General features: G+C 43.3%; 1 protein-coding gene across 3 annotated transcripts in view; it reads right to left on the bottom strand.

Annotated features, from left to right (window-relative positions):
• Positions 1-11,496, bottom strand: part of SPOCK3 (SPARC (osteonectin), cwcv and kazal like domains proteoglycan 3) — a 462,415-nt gene extending 450,919 nt beyond the window's left edge. The window contains exons 1-2 of one of the 3 annotated variants that reach the window (XM_040332877.1): positions 11,365-11,496; positions 11,066-11,245 (exon numbers count right to left, since the gene is read on the bottom strand). In XM_040332877.1, coding sequence (XP_040188811.1) covers positions 11,066-11,245 — 180 coding nt within the window. In that variant the 5' untranslated portion in view covers positions 11,365-11,496. Of the gene's footprint in view, positions 1-11,065; positions 11,249-11,364 lie in introns of all 3 variants that reach the window. The other 2 variants (XM_040332884.1, XM_040332892.1) reach the window with 2 other exon arrangements.
• Positions 11,497-25,232: the final 13,736 nt, after the last annotated feature.

Below are 25,232 nucleotides of genomic sequence, written 5' to 3' on the forward strand. Positions count from 1 at the left end.
AGCAAGGTTTGACTGGTCTGTGAGTCCCAGTTGTTTACACAGTAAATACAATCTGATGTTTCAGAGTCATTGGTGTTCAGAAACATGGCTCTTAGGATCAAGAGCAGTGTTTGACGTCAAAAGAATACAGCAAAGCTTCAAATTCAGCCATCGGTTCCGGTTCCCGAATATGGCATTTACATAACTAACACAACCAAACAAAGTGTGAGCTGAAAGGTTTTAACCACTTCCCGACCTCCTCATGTACATTTACGTCGGCAGAATGGCACGGACAGGCACATCAACGTACCTGTACGTGCCTGCCTAGACGTGGGTGGGGGGTCCGATCGGGACCTCCCCCCCGGTACATGCGGAGGTCGGGTCCGCTCGGGGAGCGATCCGGGACGACGGCGCGGCTATTTGTTTATAGCCGCTCCATCGCGATCGCTCCCCGGAGCTGAAGAACGGGGAGAGCCGTATGTAAACACGGCTTCCCCGTGCTTTACTGTGGCGGCGCATCGATTGAGTGATCCCTTTTATTAGGGAGACTCGATCGATGATGTCAGTCCTACAGCCACACCCCCCTACACTAGTAAACACATACACAGTGATCCCTAAATGTTACAGCGCCCCCTGTGTTTAACTCCCAAACTGCAACTGTCATTTTCACAATAAACAATGCAATTTAAATGCATTTTTTGCTGTGAAAATTACAATGGTCCCAAAAATGTGTCAAAATTGTCCGAAGTGTCCGCCATAATGTCGCAGTCACGAAAAAAATCGCTGATCGCCGCCATTACTAGTAAAAAAAAAAAAAAAAAAAAAACTATCCCCTATTTTGTAAACGCTATAAATTTTGCGCAAACCAACCGATAAACGATTATTGCGATTTTTTTTACCAAAAATAGGTAGAAGAATACGTATCGGCCTAAACTGAGAAAAAAAAATGTTATATATGTTTTTGGGGGATATTTATTACAGCAAAAAGTAAAAAATATTGCATTTTTTTCAAAATTGTCGCTCTATTTTTGTTTATAGCGTAAAAAATAAAAACCGCAGAGGTGATCAAATACCACCAAAAGAAAGCTCTATTTGTGGGGAAAAAAGGACGCCAATTTTGTTTGGGAGCCACGTCGCACGACCGCGCAATTGTCTGTTAAAGCGACGCAGTCCCGAACTGTAAAAACCCCTTGGGTCTTTAGCCAGCATATTGGTCCGGGGCTTAAGTGGTTAATATGTTCCAGTGGACAGTTCCTTATTCCTCTCCATTCAATCCTGATGAACAGCTTTTTCTCTGCTTGCAGTTAAAGGAGTTGTAAAGGAATTTTTTTTTTTTGCTGAAATGACTGTTTACAGGGTATGGAGACATAATAGTTAACTGATTCATTTTAAAATTGATTAAAAATAGATAAAAATCAATCATATAATGTACCTCTAGTTTAGTTTTTGCATCTAGTTTCGTTTTTGCATATAGTTTTCGTTTTTGCATGTTATCCTGCCTCTGTGCTAGACAGAGCCATAGAGCACTGATGGTTTGGAAAATGAAACTAGAATCTTCCAGTACTGTAGTCATCAGGAAACAGACAACCAGGAAGTGTCCAGAACAGAGAGGAATTACAGCAACATCAGAGCAAAAACGATCAATGAGGACATGAAACCAGAACTGCAGTAAGGTAAAGGAAGCTATTTAGCTAAAAAAAAAAATCCTTTAGTGACCCTTTAAGCAATATAAGCTCATCGCCACCCTGACCCTAGCCTGTGAATGGATAATAAAGGTGCAGCTATATCCGCATACATCTGGGTCTGTTCAGGTTTGGTGGATCACACACAATAGGTTTATGTATAAGTTTGATTTTCCTAACCTGATTGGATTTTTTCCATCTAAAGATGCAGGAAAGAACACATATGTCACATATATGGCATTCATTTCTGTTCTGAATCATTGTTGAAAGGAACAGAGGGTGCCAATGTGAATGGGGCCTAAGGCTTTTCCTGCCTAAGTTGAGGCTTTTGTGGCCTTTCCAGAGCTTTGACCTAAGTGACAATACAGCACAGAGTTGGGAGTTCTTGTCATAGATCTGTGCCTAGATACTGCAGTAAATATCCAACAAGGCTGCACCAAAGATACACTTTGGATCACATGGAGGAAACATGTTATTTTATATGTTTTGTTAACAGCTGCATATCCAAACACTCTTTTCTGATAACGGACTCCTTTCAAATGGCCATAATATTTATTAAATAAAATAAGACCTAGCAAAGAAATGTTATATTTATTTTGCATCCATGTTATATTGGTATATGCGTTACAGGCATACCCCACTTTTAAGTACACAATGGGGTTTATTTACTAAAGCTGGAAAGTGCAAAATCAGGCTCACGTCTGCACAGAATCCAATGAGCTTCCGGGTTTTATTACCAAAACTTTGTTGAACAAACTGGGGTTAGAAGCTCATTGGTTTCTATGCAGAAGTGAGCCTGATTTTGCACTTTCCAGATTTAGTAAATAAACCCCATTGTGTACTTAAAAGTGGGGTATGCCTGTATTATAATAATTTTTACAATTGTTTTTACTTTCACTATCTATTACCAGATAAACACTCTCACTTGCCGATGGGCTCACGCTGTTATACGTCGACAGAATGGCACTCCTGCGCAAACCGATGTACCTGTATGTTGCTCCGCAACAGCAGGATTGTAGGCGCGTGAGCCGCTGGCAGCCTGCGATCGCAGTGAGGAGAGGCAGAAAGAGGAACTGCCTATGTAAACAAGGCATTTTCCCGTTCTGCCTAGTGACATGACAGGGATCTACTGCTCCCAGTGATCTCTGTCATGTTTCAGTAAGCCCACCCCCCTACAGTTACAACATGCTGAGGGAACACATTTAACCCCTTGATCGCCCCCTAGTGTTAACCCCTTCCCTGCCAGTGTAATTTTTACACTTGCATTTTTATAGCACTGATCAATGTAATAATGTCACTGGTCCCCAAAGTGTAATTTGGGGTCAGATTTGTCCACCGCAATGTTGTAGTCCGGCTAAAAATCGCAGATCGATGCCATTACCAGTAAAAACAATAAAAATAAATACAAGTCTCTAAATCTATCCCGTAGTTGGTAGACACAATGACTTTTGTGCAAACAAATTAATATATGCTTATTGCGATTTGTTTAACCAAAAATATTTGGAAAAATATACAGTATAGTGGCTTAAACTGATGAATAAATATATTTTTTTGTATTTTTTTGGGATATGTATTATAGCAGAAAGGCAGAAAGGCATAGAGAATTTGGCACCCAGGGCGGATCCTATATCTGGCACCCCTACCTTAAAATGTAAAAACACGACGCTGTGCCCCCTGCACACCTCTGCATCCTTCAATATCTTTTTGTCAATTCTGTGTACCCCCCCTCTCCACAACTGCACCTCTGGACCCCTTCACATTACACAGCCCTTGTACCTATGGACCCCTTCACATTACACAGCACCCTGCACCTCTGGACCCCTTTACATTACACAGCACCCTGGATCCCTTTACACTACACTGCACCTCTGGACCCCTTTACATTACACAGCACCCTGCACCTCTGGACCCTTTGCACTACACAGCACCCTGCACTCCTTTACACTACACTGCACCTCTGGGCCCCTTTACATTACACAGCACTCTGGACCCCTTTACATTACACTGCACCCTTGTACCTCTGGACCCCTTTACATTACACTGCACCATGCACCCGTTTACATTACACAGCCCTTGTACCTCAGGACCCCTTTACATTACACAGCACCCTGCACCTCTGGCCTCCTTTACATTACACAGTACCCTGCACCTCTGGACCCCTTTACATTATACAGCACCCTGAACCTCTGGACCCCTTTACATTACACTGCACCCTGCACCTCTGGACAACTTTACATTACACAGCACCCTGCACCCCTTTACACTACACTGCACCTCTGGACCCCTTTACCCTGCACCCCTTTACACTACACTGCACCTCTGGACCCCTTTACATTACACAGCACCCTGCACCTCTGGACCCCTTTACATTACACAGCCCTTGCACCTCTGGACCCCTTTACATTATACAGCACCCTGCACCCCTTTACATTACACAGCCCTTGCACCTCTGGACCCCTTGGCTTAATACCAAGTCACAGGTAAAAAGATCCCTAATGAGAGTGGGTGATTGGTATTGGGCATGGCGGTCAACAGCATATACTGTCTTGTAAAATAAATGTCTTTGTGATGCATTTAAAGTTATTGCTATGTCTCTAATTGTATTTCGCTCTATGCAGTACGACATCTAATTGTCCTCAAACATCCCCTAAGGAAGCCCCAAGTGGTGAAACATGTCGGGATAAGTCACTCCAATTTTTCTATCAATTTAGTCTGTGGATGTTATCTTGTACTTGCGTACTCTATGTATAGCCAAACTTTTTTTTAACTCTGTGTTTTATGTAATAAAAACCTTGTTATACTTTTTATATATTGTAGTATTGAAAAGTTTGTTCTTTGCTGGCACCCCCCAAAATCCCACCAAAAACCTCCCCTTTGTCTATACTGTACATATTAACAGGGTTGGTGCCACTTCTTTGACACTGTCGCCCATCCATATCACCACCCTCTACTAAATAATGTACAATCTTTACATAATACTTTACAGCAGAGCTGTCCCTGCATTCATAGTAAGTATAGCAGACATTGTATGGTTATCACATATCTTTTATATTCTATTTTCATAATCCAAAAGACAAAATAACTTTATTTTTGAATTGTCTTCAACTTTATTTTTTTGACAAAATGGTTAGGGGCAAGAAAGAAATTCACATTATTATTTTCTAGTATCAATCTAATTTTATAAAAACAAAATTCAGTTTGTCATCAAAATTTCCCAATATTTCTATCAACTGTACTAGGAAAAGATAAGGCCAACGCTGGCATTCCTCATGTATAAGAAAGTTTATCGTGCAATACTGCAGGCAAAACTGTCTATTTTATTGTTAGCAATAATTTCCCAGTAGTTCAGGGCATTTTATTGCAATCAAGTGTATTTATTTCAGCACAAATGTGATTGCATATTTCCCTAAACTGTGTCTCGTTAATTTAGCCTGGTCCCTGGTCACACCTGTAAGCCTACACATGACAACACTCAACAATAGGAATACCATTCTTGTCAATACAAGCTGTTCACATCTCTGCGCTCAATTGCTCAAAGCCAAAATTTGAAAAGATACATGAGCTTTTTTAGGAGCTGTGTCACCTACTTTTAGCCCCTTAGACTTAAATGGAAACACCTATAAATACGTGACAATAGTGCTGTCACATGTGTTTTTGCACCTGAACATCTGTTCTCCTCTCCCCCCACCCAAGAGCTTGCATACACATTACTTAACCCCTTCCCAAGGCCTATACACATATATGTGGCCTCATGGAAGTGGGACAGTTTGGGTGGATATATGCGTACCTGTGTTTGTGCTGGGAGCGTTATCTCTGAGAGCCCCGTGTCTTGTCCTAGCAATCGGGGACCAGGAGGCCTCGTTCCCAATCATCTGATCATTATAGCCTCTGATTGGCTATCACAGTGATCAGTCCCTGTACAGGTCGCCCTACTGTTTTTTTCTCCTCTTGAATAGAGAAAAAGATACATTGGCCCGGATTCACAAAACACTTGCGCCAACGTATCTCGAGATACGCCGCGTAAGTGCAAATATGCGTCGTCGTATCTATGCACCAGACTCAGAAACTAAGATACGCCTGAAAATAGGGTTCACCCGACCGACGTAACTTGCCTACGCCCTCGTAGAGTGGGCGCATATTTACGCTGGACGTATTTGGCGCTCCCATTGATTTTCTTTTCACATATGCAAATGAGGGAGATACGCCGATTCACGAACGTACGTCCGTCCGACTGGTGCGCGTAAAGTCATATAAAGTTATGCCCCATAAAGGAGGTGTAACTCAGCAGCATCCATGCAAAGGGCTGCACCAGGGAACACAAGCCGACATATTTTACGACGTTTACGTAGGACGTGAATATGACTAGGCGTAGGTTACGTTCAGACCGTAGGCAGTGATCCGTCATATCTTAGGCAGTTGTTCCGACGTGATTGTGAGCATGCGCACTGAGATGCGCCCACGGGACGGCGCATGCGCAGTTGGCGATACGTATCTGTCTGGCTGGCGATACGTATCTGTCTGGCGCTCGGCCCATCATTTGCATGGGGTCATGCCTACTTCCACTTACACTGACTTACGCCTTGAAAACTCAGCGCAGATTTGGAAGCACTGGCTTTGTGAATTCAGTGCTTGCCTCTCTGCGCTGCGTCGGTGTAGCGTAAAGGAGATACGCTACGGCGGCATAAATATGCGCCAGTGTCTGTGAATCCGGGCCATTGTATCTTTTTCTCATTGCTAGAGGAAAAACATAAACAAACAAAAGCGTGTGTAAAAAAATTAAAATAAATAAATATATTTTTTTTTAAATAGCTCGATCTAAGTCAGGGCCAGGGATAGGGTTAGGATCAAGGTTGGGGTCAAAAGTCAAGGTTAGACTCAAGGGTCAGTGTATTTTAGGTAGCATTATAAAAAATGCATTTTTTTTCCATTCGTATCCGTGTGAAAAAAATAAAAAAGCGAAATGTTTCTGGGCCCTACTACGAGTACAAACAACAGATAACATCAGCATTTGTGGTATCACTGTGATCATTTCAGTGGATGTAAACCCACTCTAATCCATTATAAACTACTGCCATAGTGCTGATCTATAAGGATATAACTGCCTCCTGCATTAATCCTCACCGGTCACATGTCTCCCCTCTGTCTGTTATAAGAACTGAAAAACTGCAGATTCTGTGGGTGGATCTGTTGTCTGGAGCTCGGTGGGTGGAGTTGTGATGTCAGTAGACTCCCCGCCCTCCTCTACACTCCCCTTATCAGCATGCATTTTCTCCTGTGTATTCCTTACACTAAATTCTGCTATGATCACTAACATCCAGTCAAAATCCAGAAAACCACATGACTTCAGAAAAGGAGTGGGGGTAGGAATTAAAACATAATGCCTGTCTCAAGCTAGTGTATGAGATATGTAAATAACCTGTCATTCACAGCAAGGGGGAAGAACGGACACATGTTTTCTCCTGTTTGTCCGTTTATCTCACTGAAAAAAGAAAAGGGGATTGCTCAGAGGTGTATTAACTCTTTGTGGCAAGACTGGACACAGATGATAGGAAATCTTATACTCTACATTGTGACAGCAAAAAAATAAAAAAAATGGGTTTACATCCACTTTAACCACTTCCAAACCTGCGCACGACGATATACGTCCTTTAAGCGTGACATGTTGGGTATCATTTTACTCGGCGTAACATTATCTTTCACAATATATAAAAAAATTGGGCCAAATTTATTGTTGTCTTGTTTTTTAATTACAATTTTTTAATTTTTTCCAAAAAAAGTGCGCTTGTAAGACCGCTGCGCAAATACGGTGTGACAAAAAGTATTGCAATTACCACTATTTTATTCTCTAGGGTGTTAGAAAAAATATATATATAATGTTTGGGGGTTTTAAGTAATTTTCTAGCAGAAAAAACTGTTTTAGTCTTGCAAACACCAAATCTGAAAAACACCTAAGGTCTGGAAGTGGTTAAGAGCAGGGGAATTTATTTTGGGTTGTTCTTTGGTGGTAAGTTATGGTAATCGCAAGAAATATACAGCTACATTTTAAAAAAAAACATGTTTTTTGTTTTTTACTATTTTGTGCCAGTTTTTTTTTTTTATAATAAAAAATTAGGAGATATCTGCTACAATTTACCACCAAATCAAAGTCCAAAGTCCAACAAGCACTAGAAAAAATACTTTATGAGGTTTACTAGATATAAATGCAGGCTTCAAGCAGAACTTCAGTGTTTCATTGTTCCATCTATTAAATCTTCGGCCCTTTTTGTTTTAACTTTGGATAAAAAAAAAAAAAAAAAAAAATTGCCAGTAAATACCTTATACAGCCCACCTTCTGTTTCCTGTCTGGAAAAAAAGCCTAGGCCTATGACATCATGCACAGCTCTCTATCTCGGGTGAGAGTTTGCCAGGAAGAGCAAGGGGGGGGGTGAGTCCTTAGAGGGCCAATGAAAGCTGCAGAGCTGGAGGTGTGCCTCTGTGTAAATCCAGGAAGTAAACTTGCAGCAGCTTCAGCTGCCCACAGTTAAAAAAAATTCAGCTAGACTCAGTGGAGGGAGATTTATGCAGCTTATTTGGCAAGGACAGAATCACAGTATATATAAAATAATATGCACAGTGGTGGGACTTACATCCCAATCACATGACCATTGACACATCGTCATGGTACTAGGGTGCACAGTGAGCGCACTCTCAGCACAGAAACTTTGAATGTCCATTGGCACACTTGCGTCCCATGTGGGCATTAAAGCCCCCTATCTTTGCCACCACACATATGTGCTACATGAGCAGCAAGAGCTTAAATTGTCTCTAAACCCAGAAAGCAAAACTGCTTCAATAGCTCACATATAGTAAATACTGTTATTTGCAATTTCCCTTACCTAAATGATCTAAAATACCTGTTGATCCCGCCAGTTTCCTGGTGAATCCTGGAATAGGGATACAATGCTATCCACAGGCTCCTAATACTGTGGTTTCATTGTCACCCCGCCATGTGTGCTCCCGTTTGTGGACTCCAGCATAACCTGCCTAAAGGGGTCCCATAATCATAGCATTTCTGTGATAAAAGCAGCAAAAGAACCTGGTGACGTAACCAGCACCGGTAACCAGAGCCAGTGAAAAGGCTTAAGTGCGCCCCCTTCCTACATGAGCCGCAAACTACATTGACAGTATAGGTTGCAGGTCTTGTTGTTTTTGCACCCCCCCTCCTGCAAAGGTGCCCAAAACACATGCCCCCTCTGCCTCCCACTCTACCCAGTCCCGCTTCAACCAGCTGCAGCTTCATCCAGCGCCAGCTCTGGCCCCCCCAGATTTAAAGGGAGGCCCAACAATCATGTGATCATTAAAATGTTACTAAACCCACAACAGTAAAATCAGTCTGTATATGCAGGAAAGCATACTTGTAATACTCATTGTGGCTGTTTGATCCTGTCTTTCCTGATCTGACCTTTCTGCCACTGTCCCCAATCCATTTCTGCATAGAATAGAGCTTAGGGGGTACTTTGCACGTGTTCAGTTTGGTGTGTTTAGCTAGAGAGTTTTTTTTTTCCTGGGAGAGTGCCAATCAGCACTGTCCAGACAGACGGTCAGGGGTCCTGCAGCCTCATAGGACAGTCAGAGGAGAATGTAAACTCTTCCTACAAGCTTTAACCATTGCTCGGCCAGACACTGATAGAAGTCACAAGACTGCTGATAAGAAAGGGTATTTAGCATGTTATATTTACTAAAACGATTGCATTTCCATGTTCTGTGTACTGTGGGAGACCAGATATAGTGAATGCAGGGTCCTGGGTTTAGTAACACTTTAAAGCGGAGTTCCACCCAAAAATTGAACTTCCGCTTTTCAGCCCCCCCCCCCCCCTCCGGTGTCACATTTGGCACCTTTAGGGGGGAGCAGATACCTGTCTAATACAGGTATTTGCTCCCACTTCTGGGCATAGATAGCTGAGCCACCCGCGGCTATTTACGTCACGTCCCCCCCGCTGTCTTCTGGGAGACACACAGGTCCCAGAAGACAGCAGGGATCATGCAGCACGAGTCGTGCATGCGCAGTAGGGAACCGGGAACCTTACCAAAGATGGCTGAGACGGCACCTGAGACAGATCGGCTTCGGGTGCCGACATCGCAGGTGCCCCGGACAGGTAAGTGTCCTTATTTTAAAAGCCAGCAGCTGCAGTATTTGTAGCTGCTGACTTTTAAAAAAGAAAAAAAAATTGGCGTAACTCCACTTTAAGGACTAAAAGATTTATTTGTTTCGATTTTTTTTTAATGCCAAAATTTACATACAACACTTACTGAATTTCTTCCCTGCAATAGCAATGTTTTAGAACAAGATTGTCCAGATGATATTCGGAATATACTTTACAGCCCAGTAAAATATTACACAGAGATGTTTGTTCATATGCAGTGCTAGACACAAAGTAGTTGAGAAAACGGTAGGAGAGGAAATTTTATATAGTCCCCCCGTGAGTTGCTAAATGGACTTTCAAACTTGGCATACAGGGAAAATGTATTTCTTCGGTCGCCTCTACTGTTACCAGCAGCTGCCCGAGCCAAAATAAAACAGTTTATATACTCCGCTGAGGTCCTTGTGGAAACATCTGTATTTTCTCTGCCTCCTCCACGCCACAAATGGTACCACACAGCTCTGAGAAGTCAATCCAGCCCTTGGAAGTGAATGTTCACATGCGGGCAGCTCTATCCACTAACACCTATGTGCTGCATTCTACAGCTCATACACAGTCTATTCCATGCATCAGCCATTCACTGAGCCTTGCCCAGCTCTGCACCCAGCATCGTCATCTCAGCCATAGGCTCAGTGAAGCAGGGCAGGCAAGAAGTATTTAATAAGAAAAAAAAAGCCGTGTAAATGTAGCCATGCAGAACAGGCCTAGAAATGATGCTGTAATACCCACTCGCTGGCAAAGGTTAATAATGCAAAGAAATGAAATCATCAGCTCAGCAATGGACTACGGCACAGACGTATTTGCAGCTAAATGCATTCTCTATTAACACTCATTACGCGCTGATCACTCCAGGTAAAAAAAAAATGCTCGGGTACCACCAATCAGGGGGGGCATCAATCAACACCTCTGCAAAAGGGCACCAATTAGCTTTCTTTTCCAAGCTGGCACCCAGACCGGAAAAGCCTAAAATAGGGCTGGATGAGTTTGTTGGGTGACCTCTATGGTGCTGAAGTTTTTAATTGTGTTAAGAAGAGATCATTTCTTCCCATCTGATATAGAAATAGGCACCTAGCGGCAGAACGGTACCAGGTAATATTAAAGTTACATACCACAAGGTATAGCTATGTACTAAGGGGTGGATTGGAGGTGAATAAGGGGGGCGGGGGTCACTGCATAATCCAAGTTAAAGGGCAGAAGGATAATCGAAGACAGATGTGAACTTACGTCTCGGAACCGATTCCAGTGTCCGGCGTCCTTGTCGTACTGGGATATGGTGGTTAGCCATTGTTTATCATCCAGAAAATTGCCTCTGTCTGACTTGCCCGTTGCCGCTGCTGCAGCTGCTGCCAGAACCCCACTGCAGGCTGCTGCATAGACACATAGGAGGGCTACCTTTGCCATCATCTGCTGGGGAAAAAACACAAAGAGGAGAAAAAGCATGATATGAGAGAGCCAAGGCTGGCTGCTGTGTCACCTTCATAGGGAACACCAGAGAAATCACACAAGCCACCAGTCTTAGTCACCTTGCTGGAAGAGCCTGCGCTGCCTTCTTCAACTCAGAGCTGCCAACTAGTAGGAGCCGCTGCCTACCACTGCCTGCCACTGCCTGCGCTCGTCTGGAGCAAGAGCTCAATGTGCTCAGTGCACCGGAGTTATATGAAAGCCGGCATCCCCGGCATCCCTTTACACGTGCACTGCCCGTCCCTGGCAGCCGCTGGGTGGTGCAGCCTGCCGATCACTGCTACCTTCTATCAGCACAATGCAGTAAATGGTCACCATCGCCTTCCCGACATACTATTAACGGGATATTTATTCTTAATATAATGCAGCACGTCAAATGTCATTTAGAGAAGTACAGGTAAAAACTGAACAAAAATAAATGCAGACCTGTAATCATTAAAGTTTAAGTGGTAGAAAATTCTTACTATAAACTTATAGCTGCAGGTAAACTTATAATAATGACCAGTACCATAGGTATGCGCAGCCCACTGCCGGGACAAGCTCATCAATCGCCAAGGGCAAAGATGCCAACTTGCACCCCCCCTTAGGATTAGGGTCAAGGTGCCTCGATCCCTGCAATAAACCAATGTGCCTAAACCAGCCGTACCTCCTGCCCACCCCTTGTCCTGGCTCCTGCGCAGCCTATTGCATTAGGGTGTGCACCCCAAAGCTCAAACACATACCCGTGTGTGTGTGTTTGTATATATTGGGCCAGATTCACAGAACAGATACGACGGCGTATCTCCTGATACACAGTCATATCTGTTGTTCTATCTGTGCGGCTGATTCATAGAATCAGTTCAGCATAGATAGCCCTAAGATCCGACAGGTGTAATTGACTTACACCGTCGGATCTTAGGATGCAGTACCTCGGCCGCCACTTGGTGGAGTTTGCGTCGTATTCCAGGGTCGGGTATGCAAATTAGCAGCTACGGCGATCCACAAAGGTTTTTCCCGTCGTTTCGTCGGCGCAAGTCTTAGTTTCCCGCCGCAAAATTAGGGGTACTTTAACATGGTGTAAAATTACTCCACCATGTTAAAGTATGCCCGTCGTTCCCACGTCGCTTATGAATTTTTTTTCCCCCGGCTTAAGTACGTTACGCACGTCGCGATTCACAAACACGTTACCCTGCCGTAATTTCGCGCAAAGCATGTCGGGAAAATTGCGAACGGAGCATGCGCAGTACGTCCAGCGCGGGAGCGCGCCTAATTTAAATGGTACCCGCCCCATTTGAATTGGGCGGGCTTGCGCCGGACGTGTTTACGATACACCGCCGCAAGTTTACAGGTAAGTGCTTTGTGGATCAGGCACTAACACTGAAAACTTGCGGCGGTGTAACGTAAACGGGTTACGTAACACGGCCGCAATTCTATGTGAATCTGGCCCATTGTGTATATATATATATATATATATATATATATATATATATATATATATATATATATATATATATATATATATCATACCTCCCAACTATCCCTGATTTCGAGGGACTGTCCCTGATTTGGAGCAATGCCCCTCTGTCCCTCATTCTCCTCATTTGTCCCTCATTTTGGTCTGATCACTATAGATGTATATAAAATGCACTTTTTATCTATCAAAAAGTGTTTCCCAGTGCTAAACCTTTCATCTGATTTCTAAATTGCTGCATTTGTAAATTCCAAAAGCCAATATAAAGAAATATTAGTGGTAAAAAAAAGCACTTGTGGGTTTAACCAATCTTATTTTTTTTTTACAATTCTCCTTTAAGGGGGCGTGGCAATGGGTGTGTCCTATGCCTACATACTTTTGCTGATAGGTGTCCCTCATTCCCATCTCAGAAAGTTGAGAGGTATGATAGATATATATATATATATATATATATATATATATATATATATATACACACAGGCATACCCCACTTTAAAGTACACAATGGGGTTTATTTACTATTACTGGAGAGTCCAAAATCTGGCTCACAGAAACCAATGAGCTTCCAAGTTTTATTACCAGGCTTAAGCTGGGGTTAGAAGCTCATTGGTTTCTATGCAGAAGTGAGCCTGATTTTGCACTTTCCAGCGATGGTAAATAAGCCCAATTGTGTACGTAAAAGTGGGGTATGCCTATGTATATATATACACAGTAAACCCTTGGATTGCGAGCATAATTCGTTCCAGAAACATGCTTGTAATCCAAAGCACTTGTATATCAAAGAACATTTCCCCATAGGAAATAATGGAAACTCAAATGATTTGTTCCACAACCATTTATTCATAAGTCCTTCAGTTTATAGTCCATATAAAAAGATTATAGCAACGTGATAAGTTTTGTAATCATAAAATATACACAAATGGAAGACTCCACAGGGGGATTAGAAGCAAAATCCAGCAGGAGCTCCAGAGTATACAAGAGAAGAGGGGCACCTCCAAGTGTAGGAATAGGTTGGTAAATGTTGTATCTTCATTAAATGTAACCATATTGCTACACTTGTGAGATGACGCTACTTGTATATCAAGGGTTTTCCCTTGCGTCAGAGGGGGCGGGGTCATGTGACGGGGTCATGTGACGGGTGGCCCCGCCCTCACCTACATAAGAGATGTCACTGGCTCCCGCCGCATCATTCCCGGGGTGTCTCCAGTGGGGACAGGTGATGCGCTGCGGACATCTCATTGTTGAATCCTGGACCTGAATGAAGAGATCTTCTCATTGCTGGACCCCGGAGAGCAGACAGCGTTGGAGCGGAGACCAAGAGTGGTATGCCACCGCTGGAATCTTTATTTTATTTTTATTTTTTTATTTTTAATAAAGGACTTTCCCAACAGTGTTTTTTTTTTACAATTTGATACACTTTTTTTGTGAAATGGTAGGGGTACAATTTACCCCATTACCAATTCTCATAGGGGGGTCCGGGATCTGGGGGTCCCCTTTGTTAAAGGGGTCTTTCAGATTCCGATAAGCCCCCCGCCTGCAGACCCCCACAACCACCGGGGCACATGGTGCTTTGAGTGGTCACAGACCCCCAAAGCATCCTCCCAATATTGAGGGCATGTGGCCTGGTATGGTTCAGGAGGGGGGGGGCGCTCTCTCGTCCCCCCTCTTTTCCTGCGGCCTGCCAGGTTGCATGCTCGGATAAAGGGTCTGGCATGGATTTTTGGGGGAACTCCACGCCATTTTTTTTTAAATTTGGGGTGGAGTTCCCCTTAAAATAATGGATATTTGAGGGGAACCCCACATAATATTTTTTTTATTTGACACAGGGTTCCCCTTAATGTCTATACCAGACCTGAGGGGCCTGGTAATTGAATTTGGGGGGGACCCACACATTTTTTTTTATGAATAACTTTTCTCTGTATTTCCGGGAGCCAACAATTCATTATAGCCACGAGTGATTTTAAATGACTTTTTTTCCTTCAGAAATTATATTTTGTGCAGGGACAGTTCCAAGCACGGGAAACAAGCGCTATTTAACAGGCGTACTACACACCCCCCAGGTACTAAATTTAAAGTGAATAGTAACATTTTTAAATATTTCACTTTTGTTTCACTTTAAGCATTATTAAAATCACTGCTCCCGAAAAAACTGCATTTTTTAAAACTTTTTTTTTCAGGACCGATCCCCAAAACTTCCCCTGGCGCGCCACCAGTTTTCTGTAACTAGCTGACCTGCGAGTCGGCTCTATATGGCGCCTGCGCAGTCAGCTCTACACGGCGGGCGCAGGCGCCGTATAGCGCCGTATAGAGCCGATTTGCAGGTCGGCTAGTTACGAAAAACTGGTGATGCGCCTTATGCGCCAGGGGAATTTTTTTACCAGACGTCAATCATCTAACCTCTGAATAGGAACGCCCAGTCCCGTAGGAGCCAGAACCTGCAAGCCGGGGGAAAAAAAAAAAAGCATACTGTAGATGTCGGAAGTATGCTGGATGTAATGGTATATAGATGTTTTTTAGGGTTGACCTCCGCTTTAAGTGCACCAACAAAAGTGGCTAGCTGAAGACACCAAATCTTCTCTTCTCTTCTAAAGGACTGAAGCTACTAGTGTCATACGGATCCGCACACATATATTCAGGGCTCTGCATTTGCATTAGGTGTGTGGGACAGTTTATCTAGAAAGTTAAACTATTACTTGTTGACTTGAATAAATGTGTAAAGTTGGGCTTGTGGTGTCAGGGGACAGGAGAGAGAGGCCAGGCACAAAGGGAGTCATTTCTCTGCCCTCCTCCTGTCTGGACTCATAGAGCTAATCTGAGTAAAGGTAACCAATCTAATTTGAAGTGTCATATTGTGCTTTATTTACCATTAAAGTGTGCCTCTGCTCTTGGGGACATTCTCAGGTTTGGAATCTTCTGAAAACAACTTAAATATAAGATTGAGAGCTATATTGCTCCTAAATCTCAGTTATTGCTCTCTAGTTGATTACTTAAATCTATACTGTTATGCCCTGTACACATGATCGGTTCGTCTGAGGAAAACGGACCGATGGACCGTTTTCATAGGACGAACCGATCATGTGTGGGCCCCATCAGTTTTTTTCCCATTGGTGAAAAAAAATAGAACCTGTTTTAAATTTTTCGTATGGTTAAAAAAAACGATAGAAAAAAACTATCGCCTGTGGCGAAATCCATCGGTCAAAAATCCATGCATGCTCAGAATCAAGTCGACTCATGCTCGGAAGCATTGAACTTCATTTTTCTCTGCAAATCGTTGTGTTTTACTTTACCGCGTTGGACACGATCGGATCTTGTGTAGGCAAGACTGATGAATGTCAGCTTCATCGGATATCTGATGAAAAAATCCATCGGTTCGTTTTCATCAGACGGACCGATCGTGTGTACAGGGCATTACTGTCTGTTATCCTTCCACAGAAATATTGCAGTAAAGACAATTTCTGTGTTTTATCATAACGTGTGTGTTTCTTATTGGTCGTTGCACTTACACTATTGCCTGGTGTACCAAAGGGGACTAAGGCTATTGTTAGGGCTGGAGGCAGAGTAACGGACTGAACATACTTAAAGCGAAGTTCCACCCAAAAGTGGAACTTCCGCTTAATCCACTCCTCGTCCCCTTACATGCCACATTTGGCATGTAATTTTTTTGGGGGGGGGGACTTGTGACTTCCTGTCCCACTTCCTCCTTCCGCCGAGGGACTGCTAAGGCGAATAGCCTAATCGCCTTTTTGGCAGCCCCTCCCTGTAGGCGATCGCCTGGGACACGTGACAGGTCCCAGGCGATCGCCTGTCCAATCGGATGGCGCAGTGCCGCTCGCGTATGCGCAGTGGGTGTCCAGCCGTGAAGCCGAAAGCTGTCCCGGCCAGGTGCCCACACTTAGAATGAAGACGCCGGCCGGAGAGGGGGGGAGAGGAGCGGAGCCCTGGCACGTGGAGCAGGTGAGTGTATGTTTATTAAAAGCCAGCAGCTACACTTTTTGTAGCTGCTGACTTTTAATAAACATAAAAAATGACTGGAACACCCCTTTAAGCAGCCCCTGAGGGGGTATCGCTATATAAGTATGCAGTAAATATTATACCTGAGTTTAAAGTGGAACTTTACTCTCTCAATCAGCACTAACATATTTAATCTTCAAGCTGCTAGTCTTAGTAATTAGATAGGATGGTGTATTATATTTACTTGTTTTAAATTTTTTGTTTTTTACATTTCAGTAGCTTCCTGGTTGTTGGCCCTGGAAAAATTATATCATACATCCCAGAAATCCCTGTGACAATTTTTTTATTTTATTTGGAGAAGGGGCTCCTTAGCTAAGCACCCTTGTGCTTGTAAGCCTAGGCTAAAGGAAGATGGATTCTAGGAAGTAAATGCTACATGGATCATCTCAAAATGGCCTTGGGTAGAAATGCTATGGGGGGTGTTTTTGAAAGTGGTTTCTCAACAACATAAAGCATAGAAACATGGATGGATTGGGTGAGTGTGCTTTGAATTTTCAAAAATGTTAACTAGCGTTTTTGGTTTGTGGTGCTCTGATATAGGTAAAGTATATGTAAACGATCACCTTGTAAAATAACCCATTTAGTTTAAAATAGAAAGGCAAAACATTTGTGTATAGATATTAAAAAAAAAATTATAAATGTATATTTTTTCCCTTTTTTATAAGTGATCACATTCCCTCTGTTTTCAGATGCATAAGAGCATAGGATACTTTCTCATACAAGTACATGGTACAACAGGGATATAGTTTAGAAATAAGAAATATTGGCCCGGATTCAGATCCATTTGCGTATCTTTCGGCGGGCGTAGCGTATCTCAGATACACTACGCCGCTGTAACTTAGGGCGCAAGTTCCGTATTCAGAAAGAACTTGTGCCCTAAGTTACGGCGGCGTAGTGTATATGGGCGGGCGTAAGCCCGCCTAATTCAAATGTGGATGATGTGGGCGTGTTTTATTTAAATTACTTGTGACCCCACGTAATTGACATTTCTTACGAACGGCGCATGCGCCGTCCGTGAACGTTTCCAAGTGCGCATGCTCCAAATTACGCCGCAAACTGTCAATGCTTTTGACATGAACGTAACTTACGTACAGCCCTATTCGCGAACGACTTACGCAAACGATGTAAAATATGACGCTGTTCGTACATTTCCGACATCCATAGCTAACATGACTTACCCCTGCTTTATGAGGGGTAACTTTGCGCCGGAAAAAGCCTTATGTAAACAACGTAAAAAAATGCACCGGGCGGACGTACGTTTCTGAATCGGCGTATCTACCTAATCTACATATTCTATGCATAAATATACGGAAGCGCCACCTAGCGTCCAGCGTAAATATGCAACTAAGATACGACGGCGTGAGAGGCTTACGCCAGTCGGATCTTAGCAAAATTACAGCGTATCTTGTTTTCTGAATACAGAAAAAAGATACGCCGGCGCATCCTAGAAGTTATGCGGGCGTATCAATAGATACGCCAGCGTAACTTCTTTCTGGATCCGGGCCAGTGAGCTTACATATTTTCAGATGTTTAGAGGAAAAAACTTTGTGGTATATAACTAATGCTGATTCAGAGAGTATCTGGTTGCCTTTCGGAAGTTTTTTTTTTTTGTTACCCTTGGCTTTAAACAAACTGTACCATGCTTTATAAGGGGTTTATTTATTTATTTATTTTTAACTTTCTCTGGTTTAGCTACAGGTTTAGAATCGCAAGAATGCAAATGTATTTGTTTTATTGGTTGAGTTAATGGAAATATGTCTCTTTTCATCCTGTTTAACCATGTAACTATGTTAAAGTGGAATGGGCTGCTATTTCAGTGACTACTGGTGCTGCAACACAAAGGGAAATGTTTGCCAAGTGCAAGTCTCTAATGAGACAATTTGCTGTAAAAAAAGCTTCTACACCAAAAGCGGAGGGCTGCTGGAGTGTGCCAGGGATGTGCACTGAGGGCTCTATTTTGGATCAATTAAGTGTACAAAAGAGCAACTCCAGGGATGTAAAACATTAGCTTGCAAAAATGAAAGTTAACTTTTGATACTTTGAAGGTACTTTGTGCATTAACGTACACTGCATTAAGGCAGCTGAATACAATTTAAAATCGCAACAGATGAAACAATGTACCTGCTCCATTTTTAATGCACTGAACCACAGCACACAACATGTTCCTCCTTTTTTTACTTTTTTCTATTTTTTATTTATTTATTATTATTTTTAATAATGTAACTGTATCTGACAGTTACATTATTAGATAGATGGTGCCACAGATGAATACTGTAGCTTAAGGGTGGCAGTGTTAATCTGCCAGCTGAAGGCCAATAGTGTTATCAGCGAAGCCTGCATGTAATTGTTACGTTGGAGCCGACATGATCAAGAACCACTCTGGTTAGCCCCCGATCAGAAATGGGAACCTTGGCTGTGGTTGAGAGCTGATAGTCTCACTAAGTGGAAGCTGCTGGCTTTCAAAGGGAGGGATGTATTTTCAGTACAGAGCATTTTGCTGGGGAATGTTAATAAGCAGATTGCAGACAGGAAGGGATTTATATGCTAGGAACTTTAGGGGACTTCTTCTGAAAGACTGCAATGGCAGCCATTGCTGTTCTCTTCTTCTGCTAGTGCCTTGTCTGTCATGTTGACCTAATAGCATCAGAAATGTTGGAATCATCAATCTGGAACAAAAAGGCGTATAAGTTCTTTTAGCTTTGTATGCTGGTGTAAACGTGTTAAGTCACCCAGAAAGTACTGAAGCAAGGGGGTATAATAACATTTGTATTTTCAGATGTAGGTCAACAACATCAGGCAATACAGGTTTCTTCTTTATATTGAAGTTGCCAAATCTGTCATAGTGATGGTCCAACAGTGAGGAGTAAGGCCTCGTACACACGACCGAACATGTCTGCTGAAACTGGTCCACGGAACAGTTTCCGCGGACATGTTCGGTCATCTGTATGGCCGACCGGACAATTTTCCGGCGGATCGGACAGGTTTCCAGCGGACAAATGTTTCTTAGCATGATAAGAAACATGTCCGCTGGATGCCTGTCCGTCGGACATGTTCGGTCGTTTGTACGACTCACCGGACATGTCCGCTCGGCCGAAAGCCCTCGCATGCGTCAAAGTGATTCGACGCATGTGTGGAAGCATTGACCTTCCAGGGTCGCGCACGTCGCTGCGATGGCGCGGCCATGTCACTGCGTTTGCTGTCCGGGGGAAATTTGGTCTGATGGTGTGTACAGCCATCAGACCATAATCCGCCAGCGGACATGTCCGATAAAAACGGTCCGCGGACCGTTTTCATCGGACATGTCCCGTCGTGTGTACGAGGCCTAAGAGGCAGTAGGGGACAGAGCCAAGTGCAGTTTCAGGAGCAAGAGGAGTGTAGAAAAAATAACCAGAGGAAAAGATTACAGCGCACACATACTAAAATGACATTTAAATCCCGCAAGGCTATTTAAAACATCTGAACATATTCAGCAAATAAGCAAAAAAAATATGGGGACTTGGTCACACTATATGGCCACATTGGGCTTAAGCCCACTACTGCGTCAAAGTACCCCATTATCAGTGGGTCCTATGCTATTCATAGAATGGAAGATCCTGCTTCTCAACCATGGGAGAACTAAAGGATTCCTCCTATAACACAGGTGGCCACTAAAGCCTCGTACACACGATAGGTTAACCAGAGGACAACTGTCTGAAGGACCGTTGTCATAGGTTAACCGATGAAGCTGACTGATGGTCCATCACGCCTACACACCATAGGTTAAATAACCGATCGTGTCAGAACGCAGTGACGTAAAACACAACGACGTGCTGAAAAGTTCAATGCTTCCAAGCATGCGTCGACTTGATTCTGAGCATGCGCAGATTTTTAACGGATGGTTGTGCCTACTAACGATCGGTTTTGACCTATCGGTTAGGAATCCATAGGTTAATTTTAAAGCAAGTTGGCTTTTTTTTAACCTATGGTTAAATAACCTATGGGGCCCACACACGATCGGTTTTGACCAATGAAAACGGTCCTTCAGACCGTTGTCCTCTGGTTAACCTATCGTGTGTACGAGGCCTAATAAGAGCTAATGGCGTAGTGTTTTAAATAGCCTTGTAGGATTTAAATGTAATTTTAGTACGTGTGCTCTGTAATCTTTTCCTTTGTTTGTCAGTCTTAGAGCGGCACCATCTAATGATATACATCGCAGAATGGCAGTGGTGGGCAAATGGACGTACGTGTCAATCCCCAGCCCGTGATCGTGTCACGGAGAGGCAGAACGGGGAGATGCCTATGTAAACAAGGCATCTCCCTCTTTTGCCTAGTGACAGGATAGTAATCTACTGCTCCCTGTCATCGAGAGAAGTGATCACTATCATGTCACTGGTAGCCCTGCCCCCCCCCACAGTTAGAATCACTCCCTAGGACACACTTAATCCCTTCAGCCTTAGTGTTTAACCCCTTCCCTGTCAGTGTCATTTACACAGTAATCAGTGCATTTTTATAGCACTGATTGCTGTATAAAGGAAAATGGTCCCAAAATAGCGTCAAAAGTGCCCGATGTGTCTGCCATAATGTCGCAGTCACAATAAAAATCGCAGATCGCCACCATTACTAATAATAAAAAAAAATATTGAAAAAATGCCATAAATCTATCCCCTATTTTGTAGACGCAGACCAATTAATATACGCTTATTGTGATTTTTTATTACCAAAAATATGTAGAAGAATATATATCTGCGTAAACTGAAAAAAAATTGCCTTTTTTTTTTAAAAAATAGAGGATATTTATTATAGTAAAAAGTACAAACTATAGATTTTTTTTCAGAATTGTCGCACTTTTTTGTTTATAGCACAAAAAAAACGCAGAAATTATCAAATACCATCAACATACCACCAATACAGCCTTATTTGTGGGAAAAAAAGGACGTCAATTTTGTTTGGGTACAGCGTCGCACCACCGCACAATTGTCAGTTAAAGCGACGCAGTGCCGTATCGCAAAAAATGACCTGGTCATTCAGCAGCCAATTTTTCCGGGGCTGAAGTTGTTGGAATGGTTGCAAAATGGTGCAATAAAGAAATCTGATTTAAATTAAAACAGATGACTCCGACCCATTCTTAGACATCTAATCAGAACACCGATGGGTTATTTTTGCAGACTCTTCCTGTACTTACCAATACCATATACCCATATAACCCCATATAACCAAGGATGGGAAACCCTGAGGCATAGGGAGCGACCACCCTTATCCTGTTGGCAGGACTGTCTTAATGAGAGGGCACACATGGGCACTGCCCAAGGGCCCCAGCCCAGGGGCCCCAGCTGCACTTTCTCCAAAGCAGCTGGTCCTTGAGCTCACGCTGTCCCGAAATTGGCGGCCCCTTGAGGGCACGGAGAGTGATAGATACACAGGGGAGGCAGTCTACCTCCTACCTACTCGATGTCTGTTTACCTGCACTGTCATCATTGTAGGGGCCCCAGAGCATTACTTTGCCCAGGGGCCCATTAAGGTATTAAGACGGCCCTGCCTGTTGGAAAGGTTAAACCAATGTATGACGCCTAATGTGAAAAACATAAAAACTAAAACATAGAAAACGAAGCTTCCCTTTTTAAAAATGGAATAAATCCATCTGCGACATGAAAGTAAAGCAAAAGGTGTGGCGCTTACATACATTTTTTTATAACATATATCCGCAATAGTGAAAAAGTGGATCAAAACAATCGGTCCAAGGTAACATTTTTCCCAGCACCAAAGAAATCTTCCAATGCAATTTTTCATTTCCTTCCCTTCCAATTCCCATGTGACATCACGTCCGGGCTAAGATTAGAGAGCGAGGCTTGGAATGCAAGACGGCTCCGTGACAGATCCGGCCTAGCCATTCCATTCCATACACGCTGTATATACTGGTGCCGGTTTACAGGCACTAATACATGTGAGTGTAACTATTATCTTTTTTTATTATCAACCAATTTTTTATAAATACTACACTAGGAAACTATATTTTATATCTCCTATCTGGTCATCTTATGTATAATAAATGTAAGTAACATGCTGAAGCCTATTCCCAGGGGGATCTCAAGGAGGCAAAAAAAAAAAAAACGCTTTTTTGACCTACCTGTAAAAAGTGGGCAAACACCTCTGGTGAGTGTACATCTTTTGAGCACAAGGAAATAAAAAATATTGTTTAAAGATTTATTTAGTGTTGGGAATTATGTCACATTACACTGGTGGTTTTAATCCAATTTTTCACTATTGCAGATATTTTATAAAATGATTGTATGTAACTGCTACCTTTTGATTTACTTTCATGTCACCCTTATCCTATGCGGAGACACACATGTACTTAAAAGATTGCGTGTTCCCACCCCTTTGGAGTGATGGCAACTTCAACAGATGTGCAATAAGTTATTTTTTATTTCCCTTTTCCTATTTTGGGAGCACATTTCAAGTAATTTCTAAAGCATTTTATCTATTTAGAAGCAATTTGCTACACTATATGAACTTTCCTGCCTCCCTCTTTTCTTTTTAGATGGACACTATGAGCAACGCCATAGACCACCTTTTTCAGGATCGAACTCTTGGGGCAACAATTGACCATCACACCCTAGATCTAGTTTCAGGGACAGACATTTCAGCATAAATTAAACTTTTTATTGTCTATTTCTGCCCCTTCCCTTTGTGAAATGACTGCTTTTCTATTTGGTATTTATACAACATAGGGGCAATTTAAAGAACAGCTGTGATCTGAAGGTTGAATGGTCTTCTTAAAGTCACTACTGTTTGAGAACACCTGGGAAGCTCTACAGTGTGGAACATGTGTTGTCATGTACACGGATGTATAAAGGTTTATAAACTCTAAAAAGTGCAAAGGTCACTGGATGGGTGAAGATCATTAGGCTGCATGGCTATCCATAGACAGAAGAGCAGTTGTTTTTTGGGGAACAGTCTGGTGTCTGGGTCTGCTTTTTCAATCCTTATTGTTTAGCAATGGTAGTTTGAATGTTAAAAAAAATGTAAAAGCAGTGTTTTTTTGTTTGTTTTTTAATTGAGTCAAAACACTGTTTTTTCTTTGTATATATCAGGCATCACTAAATGGCGGCCCGCGGTCCGCGTCCGGCCCGAGCTGTTGCTCTTTCCGGACCGCGGCGATCGCGCCATTTAGTCGCCGCTTTGGTCCCCAGCCTCCTCCGCTATTATTAGCAGAGGAGCGGACAGCGGGAGGCGGGACCAGAGAGGTAGCTGCCTGTCGTGTTAGATGGGAGGTGATTGGCTGCTAGGAGGCGGTCCTAGCAGCCAATCACCAGTTCGCCGAAAAGTCAACCCGACAGCTCCCGCGCCTTCAGTCCACGACTGTCCCGCCTCCCGCCCCGCGCTCTGTGAAAGGTAGGAGTGGAGAGGGAAGGGAGGAAGGGAGGAAAATGTATGAAAATGATAAGGATGGGGAGCGGGGGCAGTGCTGTGTGTGTGAAGGGGGGGTCATGTAAAGGGGGCATCATGTAAAGGGGGCAGTACTGTGTGGGGGGAATTATGTGATGGGGCAATATTGTGTGTGGAGGGGGGGAATATGTGATGGGGCAATACTGTATGGGGGGGGGGGATCTGTGATGGGGGTCATGTAAAGGGGCAATACTGTATGGGGGGGATCTGTGATGGGGGTCATGTAAAGGGGAAATACTGTGGGGGGGGGATATGTGATGGGGCAATACTGTGTGGTGAGATATGTGATGGGGTCATGTAAAGGGGGCAATACTGTGTGGGGGATATGTGATGGGGCAATACTGTGTGGTGGGATATGTGATGAGGTCATGTAAAGGGGGCAATACTGTGTGGGGGATATGTAATGGGGCAATACTGTGTGGGGGGATATGTAATGGGGGGATATGTAATGGGGCAATACTGTGTGGGGGGATATGTGATGGGGCAATACTGTGTGGGGGATATGTAATGGGGCAATACTGTGTGGGGGGATATGTAATGGGGCAATACTGTGTGGGGGGATCTGTGATGGGGCAATACTGTGTGGGGGGATCTGTGATGGGGCAATACTGTGTGGGGGGATATGTGATGGGGCAATACTGTGTGGGGATATGTAATGGGGCAATACTGTGTGGGTGGATCTGTGATGGGGCAATACTGTGTGGGGGATATGTGATGGGGCAATACTGTGTTTGGGGATATTAGATGGGGCAATACTGTGTGGGGGGATCTGTGATGGGGTCATGTAAAGGGGGCAATAATGTGTGGGGGATATGTTATGGGGCAATAATGTGTGGGGGATATGTGATGGGGGTCATGTAAAGGGGGCAAAACTGTGTGGGGGGATATGTAATGTGGTAATACTGTGTGGGGGGATGTGTAATGTGGTAATACTGTGTGGGGGATATGTGATGGGGTCATGTAAAGGGGGCAAAACTGTGTGGGGGGATATGTAATGGAGCAATACTGTGTGGGGGATATGTGATGGGGCAATATACTGTGTGG

The sequence above is a fragment of the Rana temporaria genome, chromosome 1 (assembly GCF_905171775.1).
Source record: "Rana temporaria chromosome 1, aRanTem1.1, whole genome shotgun sequence".
Lineage (NCBI taxonomy): Eukaryota > Metazoa > Chordata > Amphibia > Anura > Ranidae > Rana > Rana temporaria.